General features: G+C 45.4%; 1 protein-coding gene across 6 annotated transcripts in view; it reads left to right on the top strand.

Moving 5' to 3' along the window:
• Positions 1–18,444, top strand: part of LOC120817995 (transcription factor COE3) — an 86,855-nt gene extending 68,411 nt beyond the window's left edge. For 2 of the 6 annotated variants that reach the window (XM_078100553.1, XM_078100552.1), the window contains exons 11-16: positions 2,054–2,142; positions 10,846–10,911; positions 11,153–11,324; positions 13,909–14,088; positions 16,262–16,351; positions 17,908–18,444. In XM_078100553.1, coding sequence (XP_077956679.1) covers positions 2,054–2,142; positions 10,846–10,911; positions 11,153–11,324; positions 13,909–14,088; positions 16,262–16,351; positions 17,908–17,939 — 629 coding nt within the window. In that variant the 3' untranslated portion in view covers positions 17,940–18,444. Of the gene's footprint in view, positions 1–2,053; positions 2,143–10,845; positions 10,912–11,152; positions 11,325–13,908; positions 14,089–16,222; positions 16,352–17,907 lie in introns of all 6 variants that reach the window. The other 4 variants (XM_078100551.1, XM_078100550.1, XM_078100555.1 and 1 more) reach the window with 2 other exon arrangements.
• Positions 18,445–20,413: the final 1,969 nt, after the last annotated feature.

Raw genomic sequence — 20,413 nt, 5'->3', positions numbered from 1 at the left:
AAACCCAGCAGGGTGCCGAAGCACGTTAACCACGGAGCGTGGGAAGCTCCTACAATGTTATGGATCTAATAATAAGAATAATCATCGTCATTTAGACCAGTGGTCCCCAACCACCGGCACCACAGAAAGCTTATATATATTTTTTTTCTGAAAAATGTTTTATTTTGAAAATTGACCGGATTTTCTCCTAATTATGTGCGCTCGTCCCTCTGACATTTTCCCCACGCGTCACCAGGCGGTTTTCTTGTCCTTTTACCGTGCACGGCAGTTTCGCCGACCAGCGAACACAGAGCGCACGACTACTACCCCCGACGATCAAAGCACTGTTCCTGCTGCCGTTAGAATAAACATGTTTTCTTTCTACCTAAAGGGTTTTTGGGGCGGTTCACACGTCCTGAGATCATAGCTTAACAATGTTTACCACATCTGTCCCCCTGAGGCTGCACAGCGGACAGATGTGGAACCAGAAGGACAATAAAGTAGAAACATATGATATACCACATAAATGCTAACTATTACTCCATGACAAAGAGTAAAGCATCTCTCTCTCTCTCTCTCTCTCTCTCTTTCTGTGTAAATGTTTTTTTATTCAATTGCAGCATTTCCCATAGTGCCTTTCACTTGTTTTATAAGTTGCGATGTACACGTTGGCGGCGCATTATCCCCATTCATTCTCTGCCCCCCCCCTTCTCTTCGGGGATCCAACAATGGAAATCCTCTTCTTTCATTGGCCTCGGGTCGGCGGGTAATAAATTCGCTCTCCGCTTCCGCTCCCAACATGGGGCGGGGGGCTGCACGTCCCTCAGCGCTCTGTCACCCTTCAGATATCATCACCCCCCCAGTCGCAACCTGAAAAACCCTTTTTCTCTCCTCCCTCCTCCTGCGCTTGAAACGCGCTCCGACAAATTTGATTTAGCTTCCCTCGGCCGGGGAAGAGAAAACAAATATTGTTATAATGGTAATAACATCTATTTGGGAGCGCCGCCCCCCCCCAATGCTTGAAGGAGACCCCTCCCGCGTATATATATATATATATACATACATACACACACACAGCCGCCTTATTCTTATTCATGAAAAGCCGTGGTTATGCATATTAGCGTAAACTAGCCATTCGACCGGGCGGCGTGTGGTGTGTCAATCATCCTTACCGGCTACAAGGGCCACGATCACAAAGCCCAGAGCCGCTGACAAATTGTCCCCAAAGTCAAATTTGACAGCCTTTTATGATTAATGGGCTTGATTATGGAGAAGTATCTCCCCGAACTCATTTCCGGGTGTTTCTCTCTCCGACGTACGGAGAGGAGAGGAGGGAGGATTGTTTGTGGAGGTGAATGAGTGGAGGAGAAAAGGAGGAAAGAAAAGGGAAGGTTGGATTGAATTAGTGGTGAAAAGGGACAGATGGAGTGTGAAGTCTCACGCTTAATAAACAGCAGGAAGATAACAGAGAGAGAGGCAGATCAGCTGTCTCTCACTCTCTCTCTCTCACTGTTAATAAGAAGCAACAGAATGAAGATCACCGAGAGGTCGACTTGGAATCAGAGAGGAAAGAAGAGAAAGAAGGAATCTTGGGTCTGGTCATCGTCACTTGTTTAAAGGCTCATTTATTAACCCTCAACATGTTTCATATTAAAGCACAAAGGGCCTCTAAGACCTCACACCGTTATGAGAATATAAATATGTGGAGACAAGAGGACGCAAAAGGCAAAGAAAGGTGAAAATATGAGCGTCCTCCGTGACCTTCGAGGGGATTTAAAAAAATTCTTGGAGACAAACTTGTAAATTTCAGTTTATTTCTTTTTCTTTTTTCTTTTTTAATCATTTTTCACCTTCTTTGAACATTTCAAGGGAAAATATATGAATATTGAATTCATTCATTCATTCATGTTTGTGGCTTTAGTCAAAGTAAATAGCAAGAAGTGGGACCATAAGGCGAGTTGGACGAATTAACCAAATTTTCGGAAAGAAATGTCATCTGTGTAACTATGGTGTCGGTTTGTGTTCAGTCGTACTCACCTCTCTCTCTCCCCCCTACTCCCCCTCTCTCACGCAGCCTTGAACGAGCCCACCATAGACTACGGCTTCCAGAGGCTACAGAAGGTCATCCCTCGCCACCCCGGGGACCCCGAGAGGTTACCTAAGGTCAGTGGACACGAGTTGTTAGAGTCACCGCCGCGTGCGCTCATGGTCAGGGCCCCGTTCGCGGCCGTACGTTACGTCCCAGGATGCACCTGTCCGGCAGAGCGGCCGGTTCGAGTGTCTCTGGGCCTCCTGAAGGACTCCAAAAGGTGGTGGTGCGGGACCGGGCTGACTGACCGGATTTGCCGGTTCCGCTCGCCACACTCTTGGCATCGCCCGCCCCCCCCCGCCTCGCTGCCAGCGGGCAGATTGGTCCTAAATCCTTAAACAGGAAACAGCTGTTTATGGGGAGCTTAATCCCACCACCCCCCTGCCCCGCCTTCCCCTCCATTCTCTAAATTGGCGAGGATGAAAGTTTTTGGTGGCGGCGAGTGGCTGACGGAGCCGTGAAGGCGGCGTGCGAGCTGAGGAGGGTGGAGGGTCAGGTGGTGCAGGTGGTTAGAGCTGAGAACATACCACCTCCCTATTACCAGAAATAAAAAGGCAATACATTTGATCAATATACCTTGTTGATGGTGGAAATATTAGATAATCCCAAGTCACAAATCTTCACAAATATGTGATGTTGATGAAAAGTTTAATTTAATACAACATTGCACAGAAATGGCTGAAAGGAGTCGAAGTGTCGGAATAAAGAATAGAATGGAAGGTCTATTTGAATCGAAGGTGTGTGAAAGCATTTGAAGCGAGTCGTACAAAGTACCCTGAAGTGTTAAAGTAAATGACCACAACCTCTTAATCTTTCTTTTTTCATGGCACGGTAATCCTTCTGGTTTTGGGCTTTTTCCTGACACTTTTTAGACAATGAAGACTATGAATACATTTCATATTTTGTTTAAGCTATAGACTCACGTAAGTCTGTTAAAACATGTAACGTTTAATCTGAAGCCTGTGCAGATTGAATATTTGATTTCACCTTATTCGTAGTGAAAAGAAATAAAACAGGCTGCCCGGAAGCGAAATCACTTAAAAATCTGTTAAACAAAAGTCAGCTGTGTGAAGAGTGAAGAAAAGCAGCCGTGACTCCCAGTTAATGGCCTAAAAAATAGAAAAGCGCACTTTAAGATTTGTGTGGAAAAACATCGGTAGTGAAATGTACCCGCTTTTAATATTTACCCACAGAAAGGCATTAGTATTCACGCACACACATACACTCGCACACACTCGCACGCACACACCTGCCCTGGTTAGCATGAAGAGATTACTCCGGCGGCGCCCGGTGGCGAGGCTAACTGAGGCAGATTCTTGGAGGCGGCAGGCCGGTGGCGAGCGTCAGATGGGCCCTGACACTCCAAAGCAGCCGCCAAATTGAAACCATTTATCAAAATCTGACATTGGAGATCCAGTCACACACCCCCTCCAAAAAAAAAGAAAAAAGCAGTTTATTTGTAAATTGATACTAATGGCGAGCGCGCATTGTCTGGCCCCTTTGATGGCCTGATTTGCAGCCAGAGTGGGACGTCAAGCGCCCTCCAGCCTCTGAGATATTTATTTATTCAGAGGAAAACTCAATAAGACCACAGGGTTGGCTCCCCCCCCTCCCCGTCTCCCGCTTTCAGATGTTTTTTTTGGGGGGGGGGGACAAGAGAGAAAATCACGGCGACCATGTTTTTGGCGGCGTGTGTGTGTGGCGGGGGGGATCATGTGACCGAGCGAGCGACGGGTTAACTCGGCTTGTCACTTCTCTTTTGCTTTCACCTGCCGCCCGGCCGGCGGAGGATGGGAAGAGATGTTTGGACGGCAAGGTTTTCTGTTTTTTTTTGGACAGGCGGTGCGACACAGAACAGATTGATTTGCCGCAGGGCGTCGGGGTGGTGCATTGTGGGTACAGTGCAGAGTGATTGTTCCCCTAAACGTAAATGGTAAATAAAGAAACCGGGAGAGGAAAAACTCACAGTTGATTTTTGTCTTGAGAGGGAATAAACTCAAAGATTAAGGTTAGCCTAGCTTAGCACAAAGACTGATAGCAGAGGCAAACTGCTAGCCGGGCTCCTCCAAGTCCACCTGACTACCTTAAATCTGAATCTCGTTAACATTGTTCCCTTCAATCTATCAGCCGGCTTTTTTTTACCAGCCCGAGAGGGTTTGCATCTTTTTCTAAAATGAGTTTAGCCTAGCTTAGCACAAAGACTGTAAGCAGGGGGGGACCTTCATTATAGCTCCAACACTACAAACAACTCTAAGTCTGCTTTACTGAAGGCATACTTTGTTAGCTAACAAGCTAATTGCTTTACTTGCGACACACAAACCGTGACAAACAGACAGAGCCGCAGATGCTAACACGCTAACGGCTAGCCGCAGTGAGTCCTCTCCGGCCGGGCGCTGAGGTGTCTGCTTCCAGCCGAGCCAAACTGGAAATGAAATTAGAGCGCTGAACCTGATCCAGGAGGAACCCCCAGAGGTCATCATTGACCAGTTGGCCTCGCAGCCTGTCGAGGTGCCCGCTAACTGTCTGTCTGACAGAAGGAGGTGAGACGCCTCAGATGTGCCTTTACCTTGTTAGAGTCAAGGTTATTTACACAACGGCTAGGACTTTTAGACATGGTCACTTTATTCTGGTTAATTTATAAGGGATGAAGTGGGTGAGTAAATATTAAGAGTTTCTGATGACTTAAATATTTGAAGATCATGAAATGCTCCTTAATTAGTACAATAAAGGTAGTTTAAAATAACTTAATAGGTTCACTTAGCGTTTAGATTATACTCTGGAATACTCCTCGACTTAAAACGTTAATTTCAAGGTATATTTAAAGAGGTTGTATTCAGTCAAAATTAAGATGGTAGATAAAATAAAGATAATGGCTTCACTTATTTTTTAATTAGAGAGGTTATAAATATAAATATTTTTTGTAAATATAAAGAGTGATAGGCTCCACTTTTCTCTCCTTCGACCTGAATTTAATATGCAGATTTTACGTTCTACGTTCTGTGGTGAAAAACAAACAAAACAGAACAAAACAATATCTTAATCAAAGAACACTTAAGTGAAGATTAGACGTTTTTTTGCCCCTTCAGCTCCAATCAGAGACCCCCCTGCAGACTCTAGGGTGGTACGGTCCGCTCAGGGGTTATCAACTCACTTCATGAATGAGGAGATTCTCCCGCTTCTCGTTGGGCGTAATGAGCGATATTGAATTCACGGGGTGAAGGGAATCAACCCTGCGTCGTCAGAATACCCCCCCCCCCCCCCCCCCCCGCCACCCCGGCTGATCATCGCTAGGTCCGGCGCTGCTCGGTCCATCCATATTTTATAGCAGTTTCTACAGCCCTGCTCGGGGGTGATTTATCATTGTTAAGGCCGCTGTCTGATGGCTTCTCCTCCAGGGTCACGCTGATCCCCCTCGGAGCCCCCCCGTAATTAAGCCCCCAGAAACCCATGGAAGACAATAGAGGAGGAATGTGTCAAGAGATGGACCGAGGAAGGTCACGGGGTGAAGCCTGCGAGGGGGGGGGGGAGACTCTTTAAGATGAATTATGAATTGTTTACAGGGTGAGGGGAAGGAGTCGTGTTTAAAGCGTGTTTAGTTCATGTCAGTTTTTAAGGGGGATTTAATGTTTTTCTTCTAATGCCGTCAACCTCCATTTAATCATTTTAATAAAACTAACGTAAATTCACACCTTTTGTTAATTTGACAGTTGAGTCATATTTTATGTATATTTGTATTGTACAAGAGAAGAGCAGAGGAAAGGAGAAACAGGGGGATGGAAGGAGGAAGGGATTAGGGAGGAGAAGAGGAAGTAAGAAAGCAGAAGGGGAGGTAAAGACAAGTAAAATGAGAGTATAAAACAGGGAGAGTGGTAGAGAAAAGGAAGGAGAGCAGGATGTAAGAGGAGGAGAGGAAGAACGATTGACCTCCTCTTTCTCTTCCCCTATTCTCCTCCTTCCTTTCTTCCTTCTCTTCCCTCTTTTCTTCCTCCACCTCCTACGTCTTCTTACCTCCTCCCTCTTTTCTTCCCTCTTCTTGCTCTTACTGCCTCCTTTCTTTCATCCCTCCTCTCCTCCTATGAGACGATTACAGCCACAGAGGATGAACCGGAGTCTTGTTTCTCTCCACCTGTACGTCCTTCTTCTTCTGCTTAATTTATGACCTTGAAGTGAGATTAAACTGTCATATTTGTGATTATTTATGATTTCTATGGAAACGCTGCTCAAATTTAAAGGGCAGATCCACCACGTTCGGACGTGAATAAAGTTAGAACCGGTGGTTTAACATTGCCTGTGTGTGAGGAGTTGCGTTGAGGCAAATGTAGAGTCAAAATCCTCACATAATTGACTTCATACTTCAATCAATCGATACTGTAGTTCAGATTATATCTTTTAACCTCTGTGAGGTTTTGAACGCAGGTTTTCACAGTGTGGTTTACTTTTACTACACAATACTTCACATCTCAGCCAATCGTCAGCCACGTCCAGGAGGCAGAGGAGAGTATCCAATCAGCTGCCAGCGTCTTGGAGCTGTTTTAGAAGTCCACTTACCCACGCTGACCCGCCGCACCCCGCCTCCGCCCCTCTCCCAAGCCCCCCCAGAACCATCCATCTCCCCACAGCTGAAGGGAAACACCCAGAGACCCTCTACTCCTCCTCCTCTTCACCTCGCATACCCCTCCCACTGCCAAACCCCCCCGTCGGAGGTGTGGGTCAGTGATAAGAGATGATGATGATAACCGGGAGCCAGTGCATTACCGTATCGATCGGGTGAGGCCTTTCAGCGCCGTTAAAGCGCCCGGCGCTCTGATTGCCGGCACTCGCGCTGACAGGAATCCAATGGCGCTGTCTGTGTGTGTCTGTGTGTGTGTGTGTGTGTGTGTGTGAAGGGTGTGGCTGAGCAGCTGATGGGGGTGTGTGTGTGTGGGGGGGGGGCAATTAGAGACTGACAGATAGCACCACATCCAGCAGAGGACTGAAACTGGATCTGATGCATAACAAAACACCAAAAAATCAACTTCTCTTTGTTCAGGTGTTTGTTTGGCTTCACTTGTTACTTTACACGTTTAGTCGTTTGTATCTTCTGTAAATCCGCCTCGAGGTTAACCCTCCACTTATAGTGAGGAATAATGAAAAGAAAACACAGACGTTGTACTCTTCTGCCCTTTAACTGTGGTTTTTTGTCTCGAGAACAATTTTTAAACTTCAAACTTCAACACGTCTTGTTTTGTTTGACCAAAAAACAAAACAACAAAACAAATCCTGGGGGGGGGGGGTTGCAATTGAAAAACACTTTTCTGAATCAAAGTGAAATAATTAAATGATTGAATGAATTAGTAAGCATTTTTCTTCTCTCTTGAAGAAGTTTACTCTTAAAGTGTCTCTAAACCGTCTCCTTCACATCATCACACGATGACAAATATGAGTATTATTTAAATCATTTAAATCGTATTGTTTCAGTTAAAGCTGTAAATCGTTTGATGTTTGATTGATTTGGTGTTTCAGCCAATCACGACGAGACAGAAACACCTGCTTCACCGACCGCGTTTGTACAATCAATACTCGCGTTCGATCGGGACATTGAGGGTGTATTGATTGATTTGGTGCTCTTCTTCTGTGGTGGATTTGAGGGAGTTGTTTTTCTTCGGGGGGGGGGGTTGTGTTGCTTAGTTTGAGTGTATGAGTTACAGATCAGAGAGCGGCAGCCAAGAACAAATGAACACGTGCATATTCACATATGCACACACGCACACACACGCACAACCCAACACACACACTACACACGCACAACGCACGCACACACTGAGGAGCAGCGGCTCTCCAACGGGGAGGCCTCGGAGGCGTCATTAACTTGAGAAGGCTGTTGTGTCTGTCAGGACCTAATGAAAATAGAAGGAGGACACACACAGACACACACAAACACACACATACCATGCACAATGTACACAACAGAGAAAAGCCTTTTGTGTTTCTGCCTTTAGTGTCTGTGAACAGTTTTTTTCAGGTGTGAGTTGCTGATTGTGTGTGTGTGTGTGTGCGTGGGGGTAGATGTTTGTTTGCGTGTGTGTGTGTGTGTGTGTGTGTGTGACGGGCAGCTGCTGCCTCGTGGCGTCTCGCTGCTGCAGCCGAGCGAAGGAGACATTAACTAACTTCTGTTTTCTAATGGAGATTAATGAAGCCAGAGGAGGAACACACAGACACACACAGAAGAACACAACCAAACACACACACTCACACTCGCACTGGCGGACGTCACCTGCCCGATTTTGGGTTTAGAAAATAAAAGGAGACGACGTCCAATGAAAATGAAGGAAAGAAAAGCAATTAAAGAAAGAAGAGAGTAAGTAAAGAAAGTTGAGATGGGAAAGGACTTAATATAGGAAGGAGTCAATAGGAAAGGAGTTCAGAGGAAAGGTTGTGAGGAAGGCAGGGTGAAGAATGCAAAGGAAGCAAGGCAAGTAGAGGAGGACTAAGGGTGGAAGGAAAGAAAGGACGTTGTAAAATAAATTATAGGAAAGAGATGAATAAAATTAGACAGGGAAGGAGGAAAGGGAAGTTTTAAAAAAGGAGGAAAGGTGAAAGGAAGGAAATTGGAAGGAAACGAGAGAAAGGAACAATAGAAAAGCGACAAATTATAAAAGCCAAGTAAGAAAGGAGTAAAGGAAAGGAAGGACACAAAATCAAGATGTAGGAGTAAGGATAGAGAGAAGGAAGGAAACATAATAGGAAGGACGGGAAGCAAATACAAACACTGGGATACGAGGAAAGGAAGTGTGGGAAAGGACATAAGGATGTGCAAACATACAAACACAAAAACATACAGCGTGCATCATAATGTAGACACACACACACACACAGACACAGTGTTGGCAGTAGCAGGCTGACAGATTGTTCTACAATAGAGAGGGATGCTCCTGGGGGTTTTGATTGACAGGAGGCCATTCATTCACTGAACATAGACACTGTAACACACACACACACACACACACACACACGCAAGCCCAGAGGATGTCATAGAGAGACAAATTCACCTTCTGGATGGTCAAAGTTAAACAAACATATAGATGGAAATCATACTTATTTGGAGTTGTTGTTGACCCCCTCTATTTATGCTAAGCTATGCTAACAGTCCCCCCTGTTTTCAGTCTTGTGTTTTTCATTATTTTATTGTAGTAAAGTGATTTTTTTACAGTGATTGTATGGTTTTCAGTAATTTATTGCAGTACATTATTCAATCATAGTAAAGTGTTTGTATTTTCTTAAAGTGCATCAGAAAAGTTTCCTGGAGAAAAAGCTGTGTGTTTCCATCTGTGTGTGCTGGAGCGCCTCCTTCGAGGTCATCGCCTGTCGTGGGAAATGAGAGCTCCGTGTTTGTGTGTTGTTGTTGCCAGCAGTGAGTGAGCGCTCCGATTGGCTGGGAGGGAAACAATGTGGTTAATGGCGGCTGTTTCTCTTCTGAGTCACAGGAGACGTTTGTTTGGAGGCTTTTGCTCGAGCACAGATTTAAAATAGATGAACCCAAAAGAGAAAAGGAAAAAAAAGGCGAAGCCAGAATAGAATCCGGAGGGGCGATCCTCTTTAATCTCCACCCGTCGAAGCGGCTCACCCTCCGTCTTCAAGGATCAAATCCACAGATGTGACGTGACGGAGCAGCAGGTGATTCGGTCTGACAGCCGGGAGGAAGGAAAAGGTTTCCTTTGAATCTCTAATGTTTAGTTCAAAGACTTCCGTAAGAAACGCTACTTCTGGTTCAGTTCGCAGGTTAACGATGGAGTGCTTACTTAGCGCGAGGGTGGTGTTACTCCACCTAAAGATGCTCTGCTAGTTATAGGACACATTTATATCAGCCGGAGACCCATTTATACATTATAAAATCATAATGATAATTGTTATTATGATTTCTTTTGTCTTCATATTATCAATTCAGATCATATTGTTTATTATTTGTTAATACGGTGATGGGATGTTCTCCTCGCTGATGTAATACCTCGGGGAGCTCCAGCAGAGGCCTCCACCTCCCCACTGCTGCTCCTCGGGGACTCAACACCTCCTCCTCCTCCTCCTCCTCCTCCTCCTGCAGCCGCCGATCATCCTCAGTGTGATGTGTTCTCACCTGAAGCTGTGAAGAAACACATCTTGTCTCTTACTCTTTATGTCCTCTGGTTCCCTCCTTCTCCTTTCGCTACTGACTTTCTGTCTCCTTTCTATCATCCTTATTATTTTTTCCTTTCCTATCTTACTTTTCTTGCCCACTTCTCCTCCCCTTTTGGACCCTTCACATTGTTTCAACATTGCCATCTCCACGGCTCCCCGCTGTGCTGCCCGCGCTCAGATTTGACACTTCCTCTCCTGTGGGCTGATGAAAAAATAGCTCCGGGGCTTATTTATATGTGCGCGTGTGAATGTGTGTGTGTGTGTGTGTGTGTGTAATCGCTTGCTGTTAATTCTTCTTCTCTGTTTTTTTCTGCCCTCTGGGTACAAACACTTATCCGTCTGTCTCTCCAAGTCCGTTAGCGGGCATTTTGGATCCGATCGATGACCCCCACCCCCCTCAGGTGTCACCTACCTGAGGAATGTTGCTTTAAATGAGACTCTCGGTTGCTCTAATTGGTCGGTTCTCCTCTGACAGACCGCTGGGTTGAGTGTATAGCTTCTCAAATGTGAATATTAGCCATAGATTACCAATGAACAGGAAGTGACCATATAAGGACTGAGGTTACTGCCAATCTTCTCTTCTTCCTCTAATTAAACCTCTACCTCCCTCTCTCTCGCTCTCTCAGGAGGTGCTGTTGAAGCGAGCAGCTGACCTGGTGGAGGCTCTATACGGGATGCCGCACAACAACCAGGTGAGTCGCTTCGACCTTTCACCTCCGGTTTGAAAACACACACACAATCTTGTGACCGACCACCACTGGATCTTTTGTCGTTGGGCTTTAATCTCATTTAACTTTTGACGACTTTGGATTATTTTGCTAAAGGCTAAAATACTAGATGCAATGAATAAACTATAGAAATATGACATTAAAATTATTATAGCAGTACACTAAACTTCGTTAGCTCACTAATGTCCTGCCCCCTTGCCCCTAGGAGATCATCCTGAAGCGGGCCGCTGACCTCACTGAGGCGCTCTACTCCGTCCCCCGCAGCCACAACCAGCTGCCCTCCCTCACTGGCTCCGCCCACTCGGGGATGATGGGCGTGAACTCCTTCAGCAGCCAGCTCGCCGTCAACATCTCCGAGGCCTCGCAGGCCGACCAAGGTGAGGCCTCGCCACTACCCATGATCCTTTGGGGGGAGCATTCAGAGAGTTTATTAGAGACCAGTAAACTTTGTTAGAGTCTTAAATAGCTCAGTGAAGTCCAACCGAACCAAACAGACTTGGAGTTGGAGTTAAGGAGAGACTAGTTTGTGACCGGGGCTTGTTGGTCCTGGTCTCTGCTGGTCCTGGTGCCTGCTGATCCTGGTCCTCGCTAGTCCTGGTCTCTGTTGGTCCTGGTGCCTGCTGATCCTGGTCCTCACTGGTCCTGGTGCCTGCTGGTCCTGGTCTCTGCTGTGAATGTTTGTTTAGGTGTTTGTTCAAGTTCAGGGCTCACCCACACACACACTCCTCTTGTGAGGCTCTCTACAGTGTTCTGATGTTCTTTACTGGAGCTCAATGGAAACATCAGGAGACCTTCTAGTAGAAACATTCACTGGTGGTTTGAGTCGCTCTGCTTCTGAAAATGTGCGCCAAACAGCTTGTGAACAGGAAGCGGATAGAGCTGCTTTCACTCCCCGGACACTCCCCCCTGGACCCGCCCCCCCCAACACTAAACCATCGTCTGCTTTTCCCATCGGCCCGGCAGCGAACACCTTACAGGAATCTATGAGGTCATGGGAAACCAGGCTGCAGCCGTGCTGAAAATTCATAACTCGGTAGTTTATGTGCATTGAGTTCTCCGGTCGGGAACATTACACCGAGGACCGGACCCCTCTCCTTGTCCCCCCCCCTGATGGTGCGAGGTGTGAAACTGCTCTTTGTGCCCACTCGCAATTATCCCCCGTGATTAAAACATTAATAAAAACGGCGGCTCTCGAGGCCCCGGGTCCTATCGGGCGGACGAGGAGAGTAATTTATGGCGCTAATTCGGAGAGAAGCTCAGGCCTGCTCAGCGTCACGCCTCCACCCGCCCCCCACCCTCACCCCTCCACACCCCACTCCTGCTTTAGTTCCTTCCTCTGGAGTTTGTCTCCGTTCAGCTGGCGAACTGTTGGTAGCACATGCTAATGTAGAGCACAGGTTAGGGTATAAGGAAGAGAGAAAGGGCATTGGGGGGCAGATTGGTGTCCTCTGGGTCGACAATGAACCTCAGGAATGAAGAACTCAAACGTTAGGATCAATGTTCTGTATGATGACGTCAGCACTTAGCCAACGAGCTAACGAACTAACGAGCATCAAGTATGTTTTACGAGAACCTTTCTCTGAAGTACGGCTTGTAATTATGACTCAGTACGTTACAGCTATTTTTAGAACCAAAAATCATCCTCAGAGGAATGTCCTCATAAAGCATCTCTTAATTCAAAGAAAACATCTGAATCTGTAATTGTGAATTGTGAATAATGAAATATTTAATTATAAGAATATATTTTAAAGGACACATGTTTGAGTGGTCGGCGTGAGGTCGGAGGACGCAATCCACTTCCCACGCGGGCGGGGAGCGGCAAGGAAACACCGGCGCAAACACTGCCTTTGGCCCAGCCTCCACCCGCCCGGCCCTCCATCCGCCCGGCCCTCCATCCGCCCGGCCTCCACGCTTCTCCTCCTCGAGTTATTGGAACAATCCCGACATTTAGCGCTGACATGTGTTTCCCATTCGCCCCGACAGACGTTCCTGCTGGGAATTGCGTTGGCCCAAACCAGGAAGTGGAGGAGGGGGGGGGGGGGTGGTGGTGGTGGGGGGGGGGGGGGGGTGGTGGTGGTGGTGGGGGGGGCGTTTGTAATGTTCTACTTGGCACACCGCTGGCTCCGCTGGCCGCGCTTGGGCCCAGAGTCGGTGGGAACTCGGGAGCCTCTTGAGGGGGTCGGAGGTCAGGCCGAGTTCTTGCGGGGGAACATTGGTATTCTATGCATCTCGGATGAGGGTCAATCAACGGGGGGAAGGGAGGGAAGAGAGAGAGGGGGGGGGGGGGTTGAGGCTCTACAGCGCAACAGAGAGGTGAGAGATGAAGCGTCCGACGTGATGATGTCCCTGCTGAGGTCACAGCGAGGATGTCGACGAGATTGAGGGCAGAAAATAAACACTTTCAGGAGCTGGAGGCTGGAGGTGGGGGGGGGGCCTCTAATCACACTGTGCATCTTCATCATCGGTGGAGGGTCGTGTTGTGTTTTTCATGTTAAAATCAATGGATGGCGTTTTGTTGAAGGTCTGAAACCTTCTCAAGAAGTCAGGTGATCAGACACCATGGAACTATAAGGGAGGGGGGCTGATTTTGGAAGGGGGGGATTTAGAAAAGTAACTTATTTATTATTATTATTATTCGAAAATAACTGTCAAAAAGTCAGATTAAAGACACAACAAATGAGAAGGTTGAGTTGATCTTCCGAATGTCTTTACAGACCGTATAGAATCTTTTGTCATTAAGGTGAAAAAAGGAAAAAAGTTCCACTTTATTTCTCTTGTTTTTTTCTTTTCTTTATATTTTCCAATGCATTTACTTCTCTTCCAAACACACGAGCAGAAACTCTGCTACAGCATGAGAACTGGTTTTATTTTTTATATCAAGACGCAGCGCCTCTTTACAGGCGTGAGAAGACTGACGTGTTTGACCCTCACTGACAAACGGCATGTCCCCCCCCCCTGCAGGTTACTCCCGCAACTCGAACAGCGTGTCCCCCCGCGGCTACGTGCCGAGCTCCACCCCCCAACAGTCCAACTACAACACCATCACCTCCACCATGAACGGATACGGGGCGGGGATGACCAACCTGGGCGTGCCCGGATCCCCCGGCTTCCTCAACGGCTCCACCAACTCTGCTTACGCAAGTGAGTCCGCTCAAATGTTGCATTCATTTAAAGTAGAAACAAATCCAAAACACACTTTTTGTCACCACTTGACGCTCCGTATTAGCTGAAGGCTACTTTTGGTCAAGGAAATGTGTCTCCGTTAAAGCGCTGAAGGAAGTAAAGGGGCAGCTAAAGCAGCTGAAATGTCAGTTAAAGTGGGAGCACCGAAAGGAGTTGAAGTGTCAAAGTGTCGGTTTAAAACGGTTGATGTAAAGCAAAGTTTAGCCGAGGTGTCAGTGGATGTGTTGGATAAAAACATGTGAGGGAGTTGACGTCTCAGTTGAGGCACAATAAGGAGTTGAAGTGCTGGTAAAGCTTTGGTGGATGCGTTTCGGTGACAACTGTCCAAACTTTTACTGAAAGCAGTTCAGTCAATGTCTATTGAAGTTCTGTTGAAATGTAATTGTCGCTCTGTTTATTACAGAAAATGAGTATCAGCTGATATTTAGTCACCAGATAAAATATCTTAATATCGGTCCAGCCCGTCTTCCATCATATTGTTGCTCTATTGATACTTTAGATCAATCTATTGGCACTAGAAGTCGTGGTTGCTTCTTCCTGTCGAGGTCTTGTTGTCACAGAACAAAGAAAGTGAATAAAGGTGAAGCCACTCTGTTTTTTTTCCCGTTGTTCTTCTGAAACTTTTCCTTCTTATGGCGCCCGGAGTTGGGAGGCGCAGGTGTGTTTTTTTCGGAGAGCGGTGGAGTCTAAACTTGCCCGCCGGTGTGTGTGTATAGAGAGGGGGGGCGGGGGGGGTGTTTGGCTCGCCTATCAAAGCGCTCGGTTGAGTCTCATCGAGGCTCGTTTAGAAAAAAAAGAAAAGATAGCGAGCTCGATGTTGCCAGGTGATGTTGTCGTCCCCGGCGACCAAAACAAAAGGTTCGCACATCCCGCCTGGCTGAGCTGCAGCTTCCCACTGAGTGTGTGTGTGTGTGTGTGTGTGTGCATCGACTGAACACCGCCACGCATTGTTCACCTCCCTCATGACTCCCCCCCGTCCATCTTCTCCCCCGCCCCTCCTCCTTAACTAACCCCACTAACTATCCTCACCACCTCCCTCATGCTTTCTCGCTTTGGGCCGAATTCATTAATATCAGAAAAACAAGAAGACCGAGCCAACAAAGAGAGGGAATGTTAGGAGTAAGAAGCAGCGATCCAGGACCCCCTGATAGCTTGTTGGCAGGAAGCGATACATTGCATTTACATCCCCCGACTCCCCCGCTCTCCCTCCCTCCCTCCCCCCGTTTCATTTTCCAGTTCCATTCTGTCCTTGAATCATTTACAGACTCACTGTGGTCTGCAAACTCCGTGGAGGTGATTAAAGGAACGGTCCAACTCTTCTCCGTGGAGATGTTCAGACATCGGGCCTTGTGTCCATGTGTGCAGTAGAGAGCGGGAGACACGCGCTGGTTAGCCTAGCTTAGCATAACGACTGGAAGATGTGGGAAACTTATTCAGTAGAAAAAAGTACACCAACCAGAACTTTCTTTTTATCTTTCTGGAAACACTGTAATATATTTAGTAAAACCTTTAATTCAAACTATATTTTAGACAGGTGTTCCGATGTTCGACCCTGCTCACTGTCATGCTAAGCTAGGCTAACCAGGCTGTGACTCTTGCCCTGCAGTGAAAACGCACGGAATGGAGACGGAGATGTTGCATCGTTGCTTTAATTAGAACAAGAAGCCAGTTATAGAATAAATAAAGACTCATAGCCACAAACTTCACAAATGATGGGTTATTATAAAACTAACATTGCCAAAAACACACACACACACACACACACACACATGCACACGCACACCTGTACAGTTTGTGTGGATGAAGCTGCTGCTGTTCTCAGGTTAGTTTATTAATTGTCATAAAAAATGTAAAAAGTCCCTTCAAGTTATGGATCAACTTTGCCAGATGTGCAGCTGTTTTTTGTTCGGAGCATGTTTGTCCCTCCAGAAGTTCTCGGCCCCCCCCTCCCCCCCGTTGTCCCTGCTCCTCCTGCATGATTCACCTCCATCCGATCGCTCACCTCCTCTGTCCGTCCGCCTGCCGTCGGGACTCCACCTCCTCCTCGCTCCTCCTTCCTCACCTCCTCCTCTCTCTTCCTCTGCTCCCATAGGCCCTTATTCATTCTCTCCTGTCCATATGGTTTCTGCAGTCAAACAGAAGAGCGCCTTCGCCCCCGTCGTGCGGCCACAGACCTCCCCGCCCCCCACCTGCACCACCACCAATGGCAGCAACCTCCAGGGTGAGCATCCCACCCCCCCCCGCCCCTCCCCCACTCCCGCCTGTCAGCACCCCCTACCTGCCCCCCCCTTCTACCCTCGAGTGTCCACCTGCCCCACCTGGGCAGATGATGACTCTTTGTCTGTGTGGAGAACCCTGGGAGGTCAAAGTTGATCCATAACTTCTGAGAGCTGCGTTTGATCATTGAGTCTAATTATACAACCTGTTTCGGGAGCAATTCTTTAAAAAAAAGGATTAAAATAACTATTTAGGCGGAAACGGATATAAAATATCAGATATGAAAAAGCCATCAAATTAAACACAGAGACGCATTTCATGAAGCTTAGTTTCTTTGTAGCTTCTGTGTAACTTCTGGACTTATTGTGACAATTAAGAAAATTTCAATTTGTGTTGGACCAATTCTAATAAAATTGAATTGTGAGGATTTTCAAACATTTACATTTTTCATAATTCCAGTGTCTTCACGCTGACTTTAGATGTATAAACGTATAATATATTTTAATAGTACTTTTTTTTAGGTTTAGAGGATTTGGGAGGACTGCAGGTAGTCGGTCTCAAAAGTTTTCTGGAACAAGTTCATCATTTTGGGAAAAAGTTCTTAAAATGTTTAATGCGTTTTTACTTAAAAAAACACTGAATATTTTAAGAAATATTCAGTGTTTGTGGGATAATTTGTGATAATTTGCGCTGCTCATTCGCGCTATACGCGCTGGAGAAGGGGAGGGGCTTATCTCCATGGAAACCGTTATCAACGCAGCCAGTTATTTCCACCATTAACGATGAAACCCATTAGCCATTATATGTACTCAGTGGTTGTTGTGGAAGTCTCCGTATCCAAAGAAATTAAACCATGTCTTGTCGGTTCATGACATCATCCTGACATCATCATGACATCATCAAGACATCGTCATGAAATTGTCATGAGGTGTGTTCATTGAATCAAGCATGTCGGCTGGTTTATTGCAGCTGAATGAACCCAAAATAAAAAGATTTATCACAATAAATGGACAACATTCATTTAGAGAAGAAATAGCATCATAATGATGCTAGTTTGTAAATAGTCCAAATTTCTGTTCTGTTAGTTCTGTAAGTAAACAACTTTTAAAATACTCGTACATTGTTGCTTCTACATGAACCCTCAAAATAACCTCATCTAGACGTAGATACATACATTTATACAGCGAGTTTTAGCCCGGTCTCTAATATGACGAATAACGTGTAATTGTGTGGAAAATATGTTTTATTTTTAATACTTACTAAGCTGACTTCATGTTGAGTCAGCTTTCCTGCAATGTTTTTTTTTTTTTACAGAAATTTACATTTGCCACCACATCTAAATTGATTGATTGATTGATTGATTGACATGTATATAGCTGTATTAAGTGTATGGCTATTATTATATACATTTTTTACATTTAAATGTTTATTTGACCTTTTCCAGCAGAGCTTTGAATGTGTGTATTTTATTATTAAGATGTCATGCCAGCAGATTCACCCACACTCCTTTCTGTCGTAATTGATATTTATTCATGTAACTGACTGTGTGTCATCTCTCAGCCATGGCAGGTCTCATCGTGCCCCCCATGTGAGGAGGACTCTCAGCCAGATACTGTCAGACCCCCTCCACCACCACAACCAACACCCCCCTAAACCCCCACCGCCAGCGGCCCCGCCCACCTGAAATACCACCAAAAAAAACAACCCTTCCCATTTCCCATTGAGCCCTCCGCCGACCCAGAATGCACCACTGCAGCAGAAGAATAAGAAGTTTGACTCAAAATTGGACAGCTTCTCAGAAGGAGGTCAAAGGTCAGCTGTGCTGTGAACTGTAGGGGGGAGGCGGGGCAGGTGTCTGCAGTGCAACATGTTGTGTGAGTATTAGTTGTGCTTGACTTCAGAAGTCTGCGGGAACTCAACAGGTCTTCGATCAGTTTGAAGAAGGGGGCGTGTCCACCGGGAGCTTCGATCTCATTGGCTTACACGTCCACCCGGGGTACACGTGATCCGCTCAGAGTTATTTATCACTAATTTATCTCTATATAATATGAAATAACCACACATTGTGAGATTACGCAATAAATAAAACTTACACGCCCACTCTTTTGGTATTCAAATTTTTCGTACGAAAAATGGCTGCCTTTATTATTTTTGCGTTGTCCAGGCTCATTCTGCACATTTTTTAAACGACATCATGCAGCTAAATAAATTAACACACAAAAGGAAATATTTGGTTTTGTATTAAATGGGTTAAAATATGCAAAGCAGGTGTTGTTTAAAAATACAGTTTAATTAATTCTGTCCACAGATTATGTTTTAAATAACAGTTTAACAATAATTCTTTTGGTAAAGAAACCAGTTCCAATGTGTTTCATTAGTGGCATTAAAGCCAGCCGAGGTCTCCAGAACCTCCGGTCGGTGCTCTTCTTCCTCTGCGGATCAGAAGCTCTCGGTGGACTCGAGTTTGACCAATTCAATTCAATCTCTTCATGAAAACTCGAAGAATCGGACTCCTCAAAGATCAGAAGTCACACCTTCTAGCGTCTCCTGTTGAGTTCCAGAGCGTGTCACTATGTTTCATAATGTCAAGACAGAATTAACAAAGGTCCCGCAGAGAGAAGAACAACAGCCCAACTCTTTACTTTCATTTTTTAGAGTCTCTCTTTTATTTCCTTGTTTTGGACGTCTCGTTCTTTTCTTTCATTTTTTTCAATCCAGTACAATAGTTCTGTTTGTCGATGGTAGATTTTAACCAGAAAAAGCTTGCAGCCGTTTTAATCACATTTAAGGTACCAGGTTTTCTTGTTATTCTCCTGATTGTGCTTATTTTATATGTATTTATAAAAGTATGTTTTTGGGGAGTTCCTTTTGTGATTTTAGGCCTGAATGATAGTCTCAAATATATATGTAAACACATTTGATGTCTTAATACCTTTTAGATATTGTAAAGAGAGTGAACAAGTGAGAGGAATCAACCCTTTTGTAAAAACAAAACTGAAAAAAGTCAAGACGTGCTCACCCTGTTTTTTGAAAGCAGGACGGAAAAAAAAAGCTTTCATCACTTTTGTATAAAAACGCTTTTACGATATAATATTTAACTTTTTGTAAACAGCATCATTTGTGTTTCCCCTGGTTCTTCTCGTCCTTTGTGTATTATTGTGAAATGTATAATCATGGTTATTTCTTAATGCACTATTTTTTTCTTTGTTGGGGCACTTACTAAGAGAAGTGCATCTTAGCTTAAAAAAATGAAGGAAAAAAAAAGCTAAAAGTAATACAAAAAAGATCGAAATGCACCGATATGTTTTTCTTTTTTTCTTCCGTTGGGAAACGGCAAAAATCCTCGTCATGTGAAAACTGAATATGTCAGAAGCTTATAGCGTCATAATACTCCTCCACCCTCACGTCTGGACCGCGAACGGAAGACAATTCCGATCTCGATACCAAACCCGAAAACCCCGATCTTTGTATTTGTGTTTTTCGGTGAGAACGACGGTACGATTTTTAAAAAACAGAAAAGAAAAAAAAACAGGCAGCAGATTTTAAAACTGAGAAATCACGTTTTTTTCTTTTTGGTTCCCGATCTGAAGGAGACGTCCGCGGACGTCAGTGTCGTTTACTTATGCAACCGCTAGCTCGCCTTCCGCGTCGCCGTGGAGACGTTTGGAAGAATTAACCACGATGTTCTGCTTCACTTTGTCTGACAAAGGTTCGCTTCTGCAGACGATACCGTGGGTGCTTTTTTAATTTTACGAGTCTCAAGTCAAACTGTGGGAACACTTATATTTTTATTTGTATGTTTTTGCACCAGACGTTCGTCCCTCAGGTTTCCCCCCAAAAACACACAAAGTTCGCGTCATCAGCGCCGACCTGAAAGAGGAAACGCTACGTTAGCGGTTAGCTAGGTTAGCGGTTGCCTTCCGAACAAACCTCCTGGATTGCGTCGGAAACTACTTTAAACATTACATCTACGCCACGTGATTATGACTCAACATCTCAACAACACTAGAGATGACGTTACATTTTCTTTTGTCATTCAAAAGATTTGGTAATAGAATCACACAAA

The sequence above is a fragment of the Gasterosteus aculeatus genome, chromosome 4, assembly GCF_964276395.1.
Source record: "Gasterosteus aculeatus chromosome 4, fGasAcu3.hap1.1, whole genome shotgun sequence".
NCBI lineage: Eukaryota > Metazoa > Chordata > Actinopteri > Perciformes > Gasterosteidae > Gasterosteus > Gasterosteus aculeatus.
Note: the sequence above shows the minus strand (reverse complement) of the source record. Positions and strands in the feature narration are given on the sequence as shown.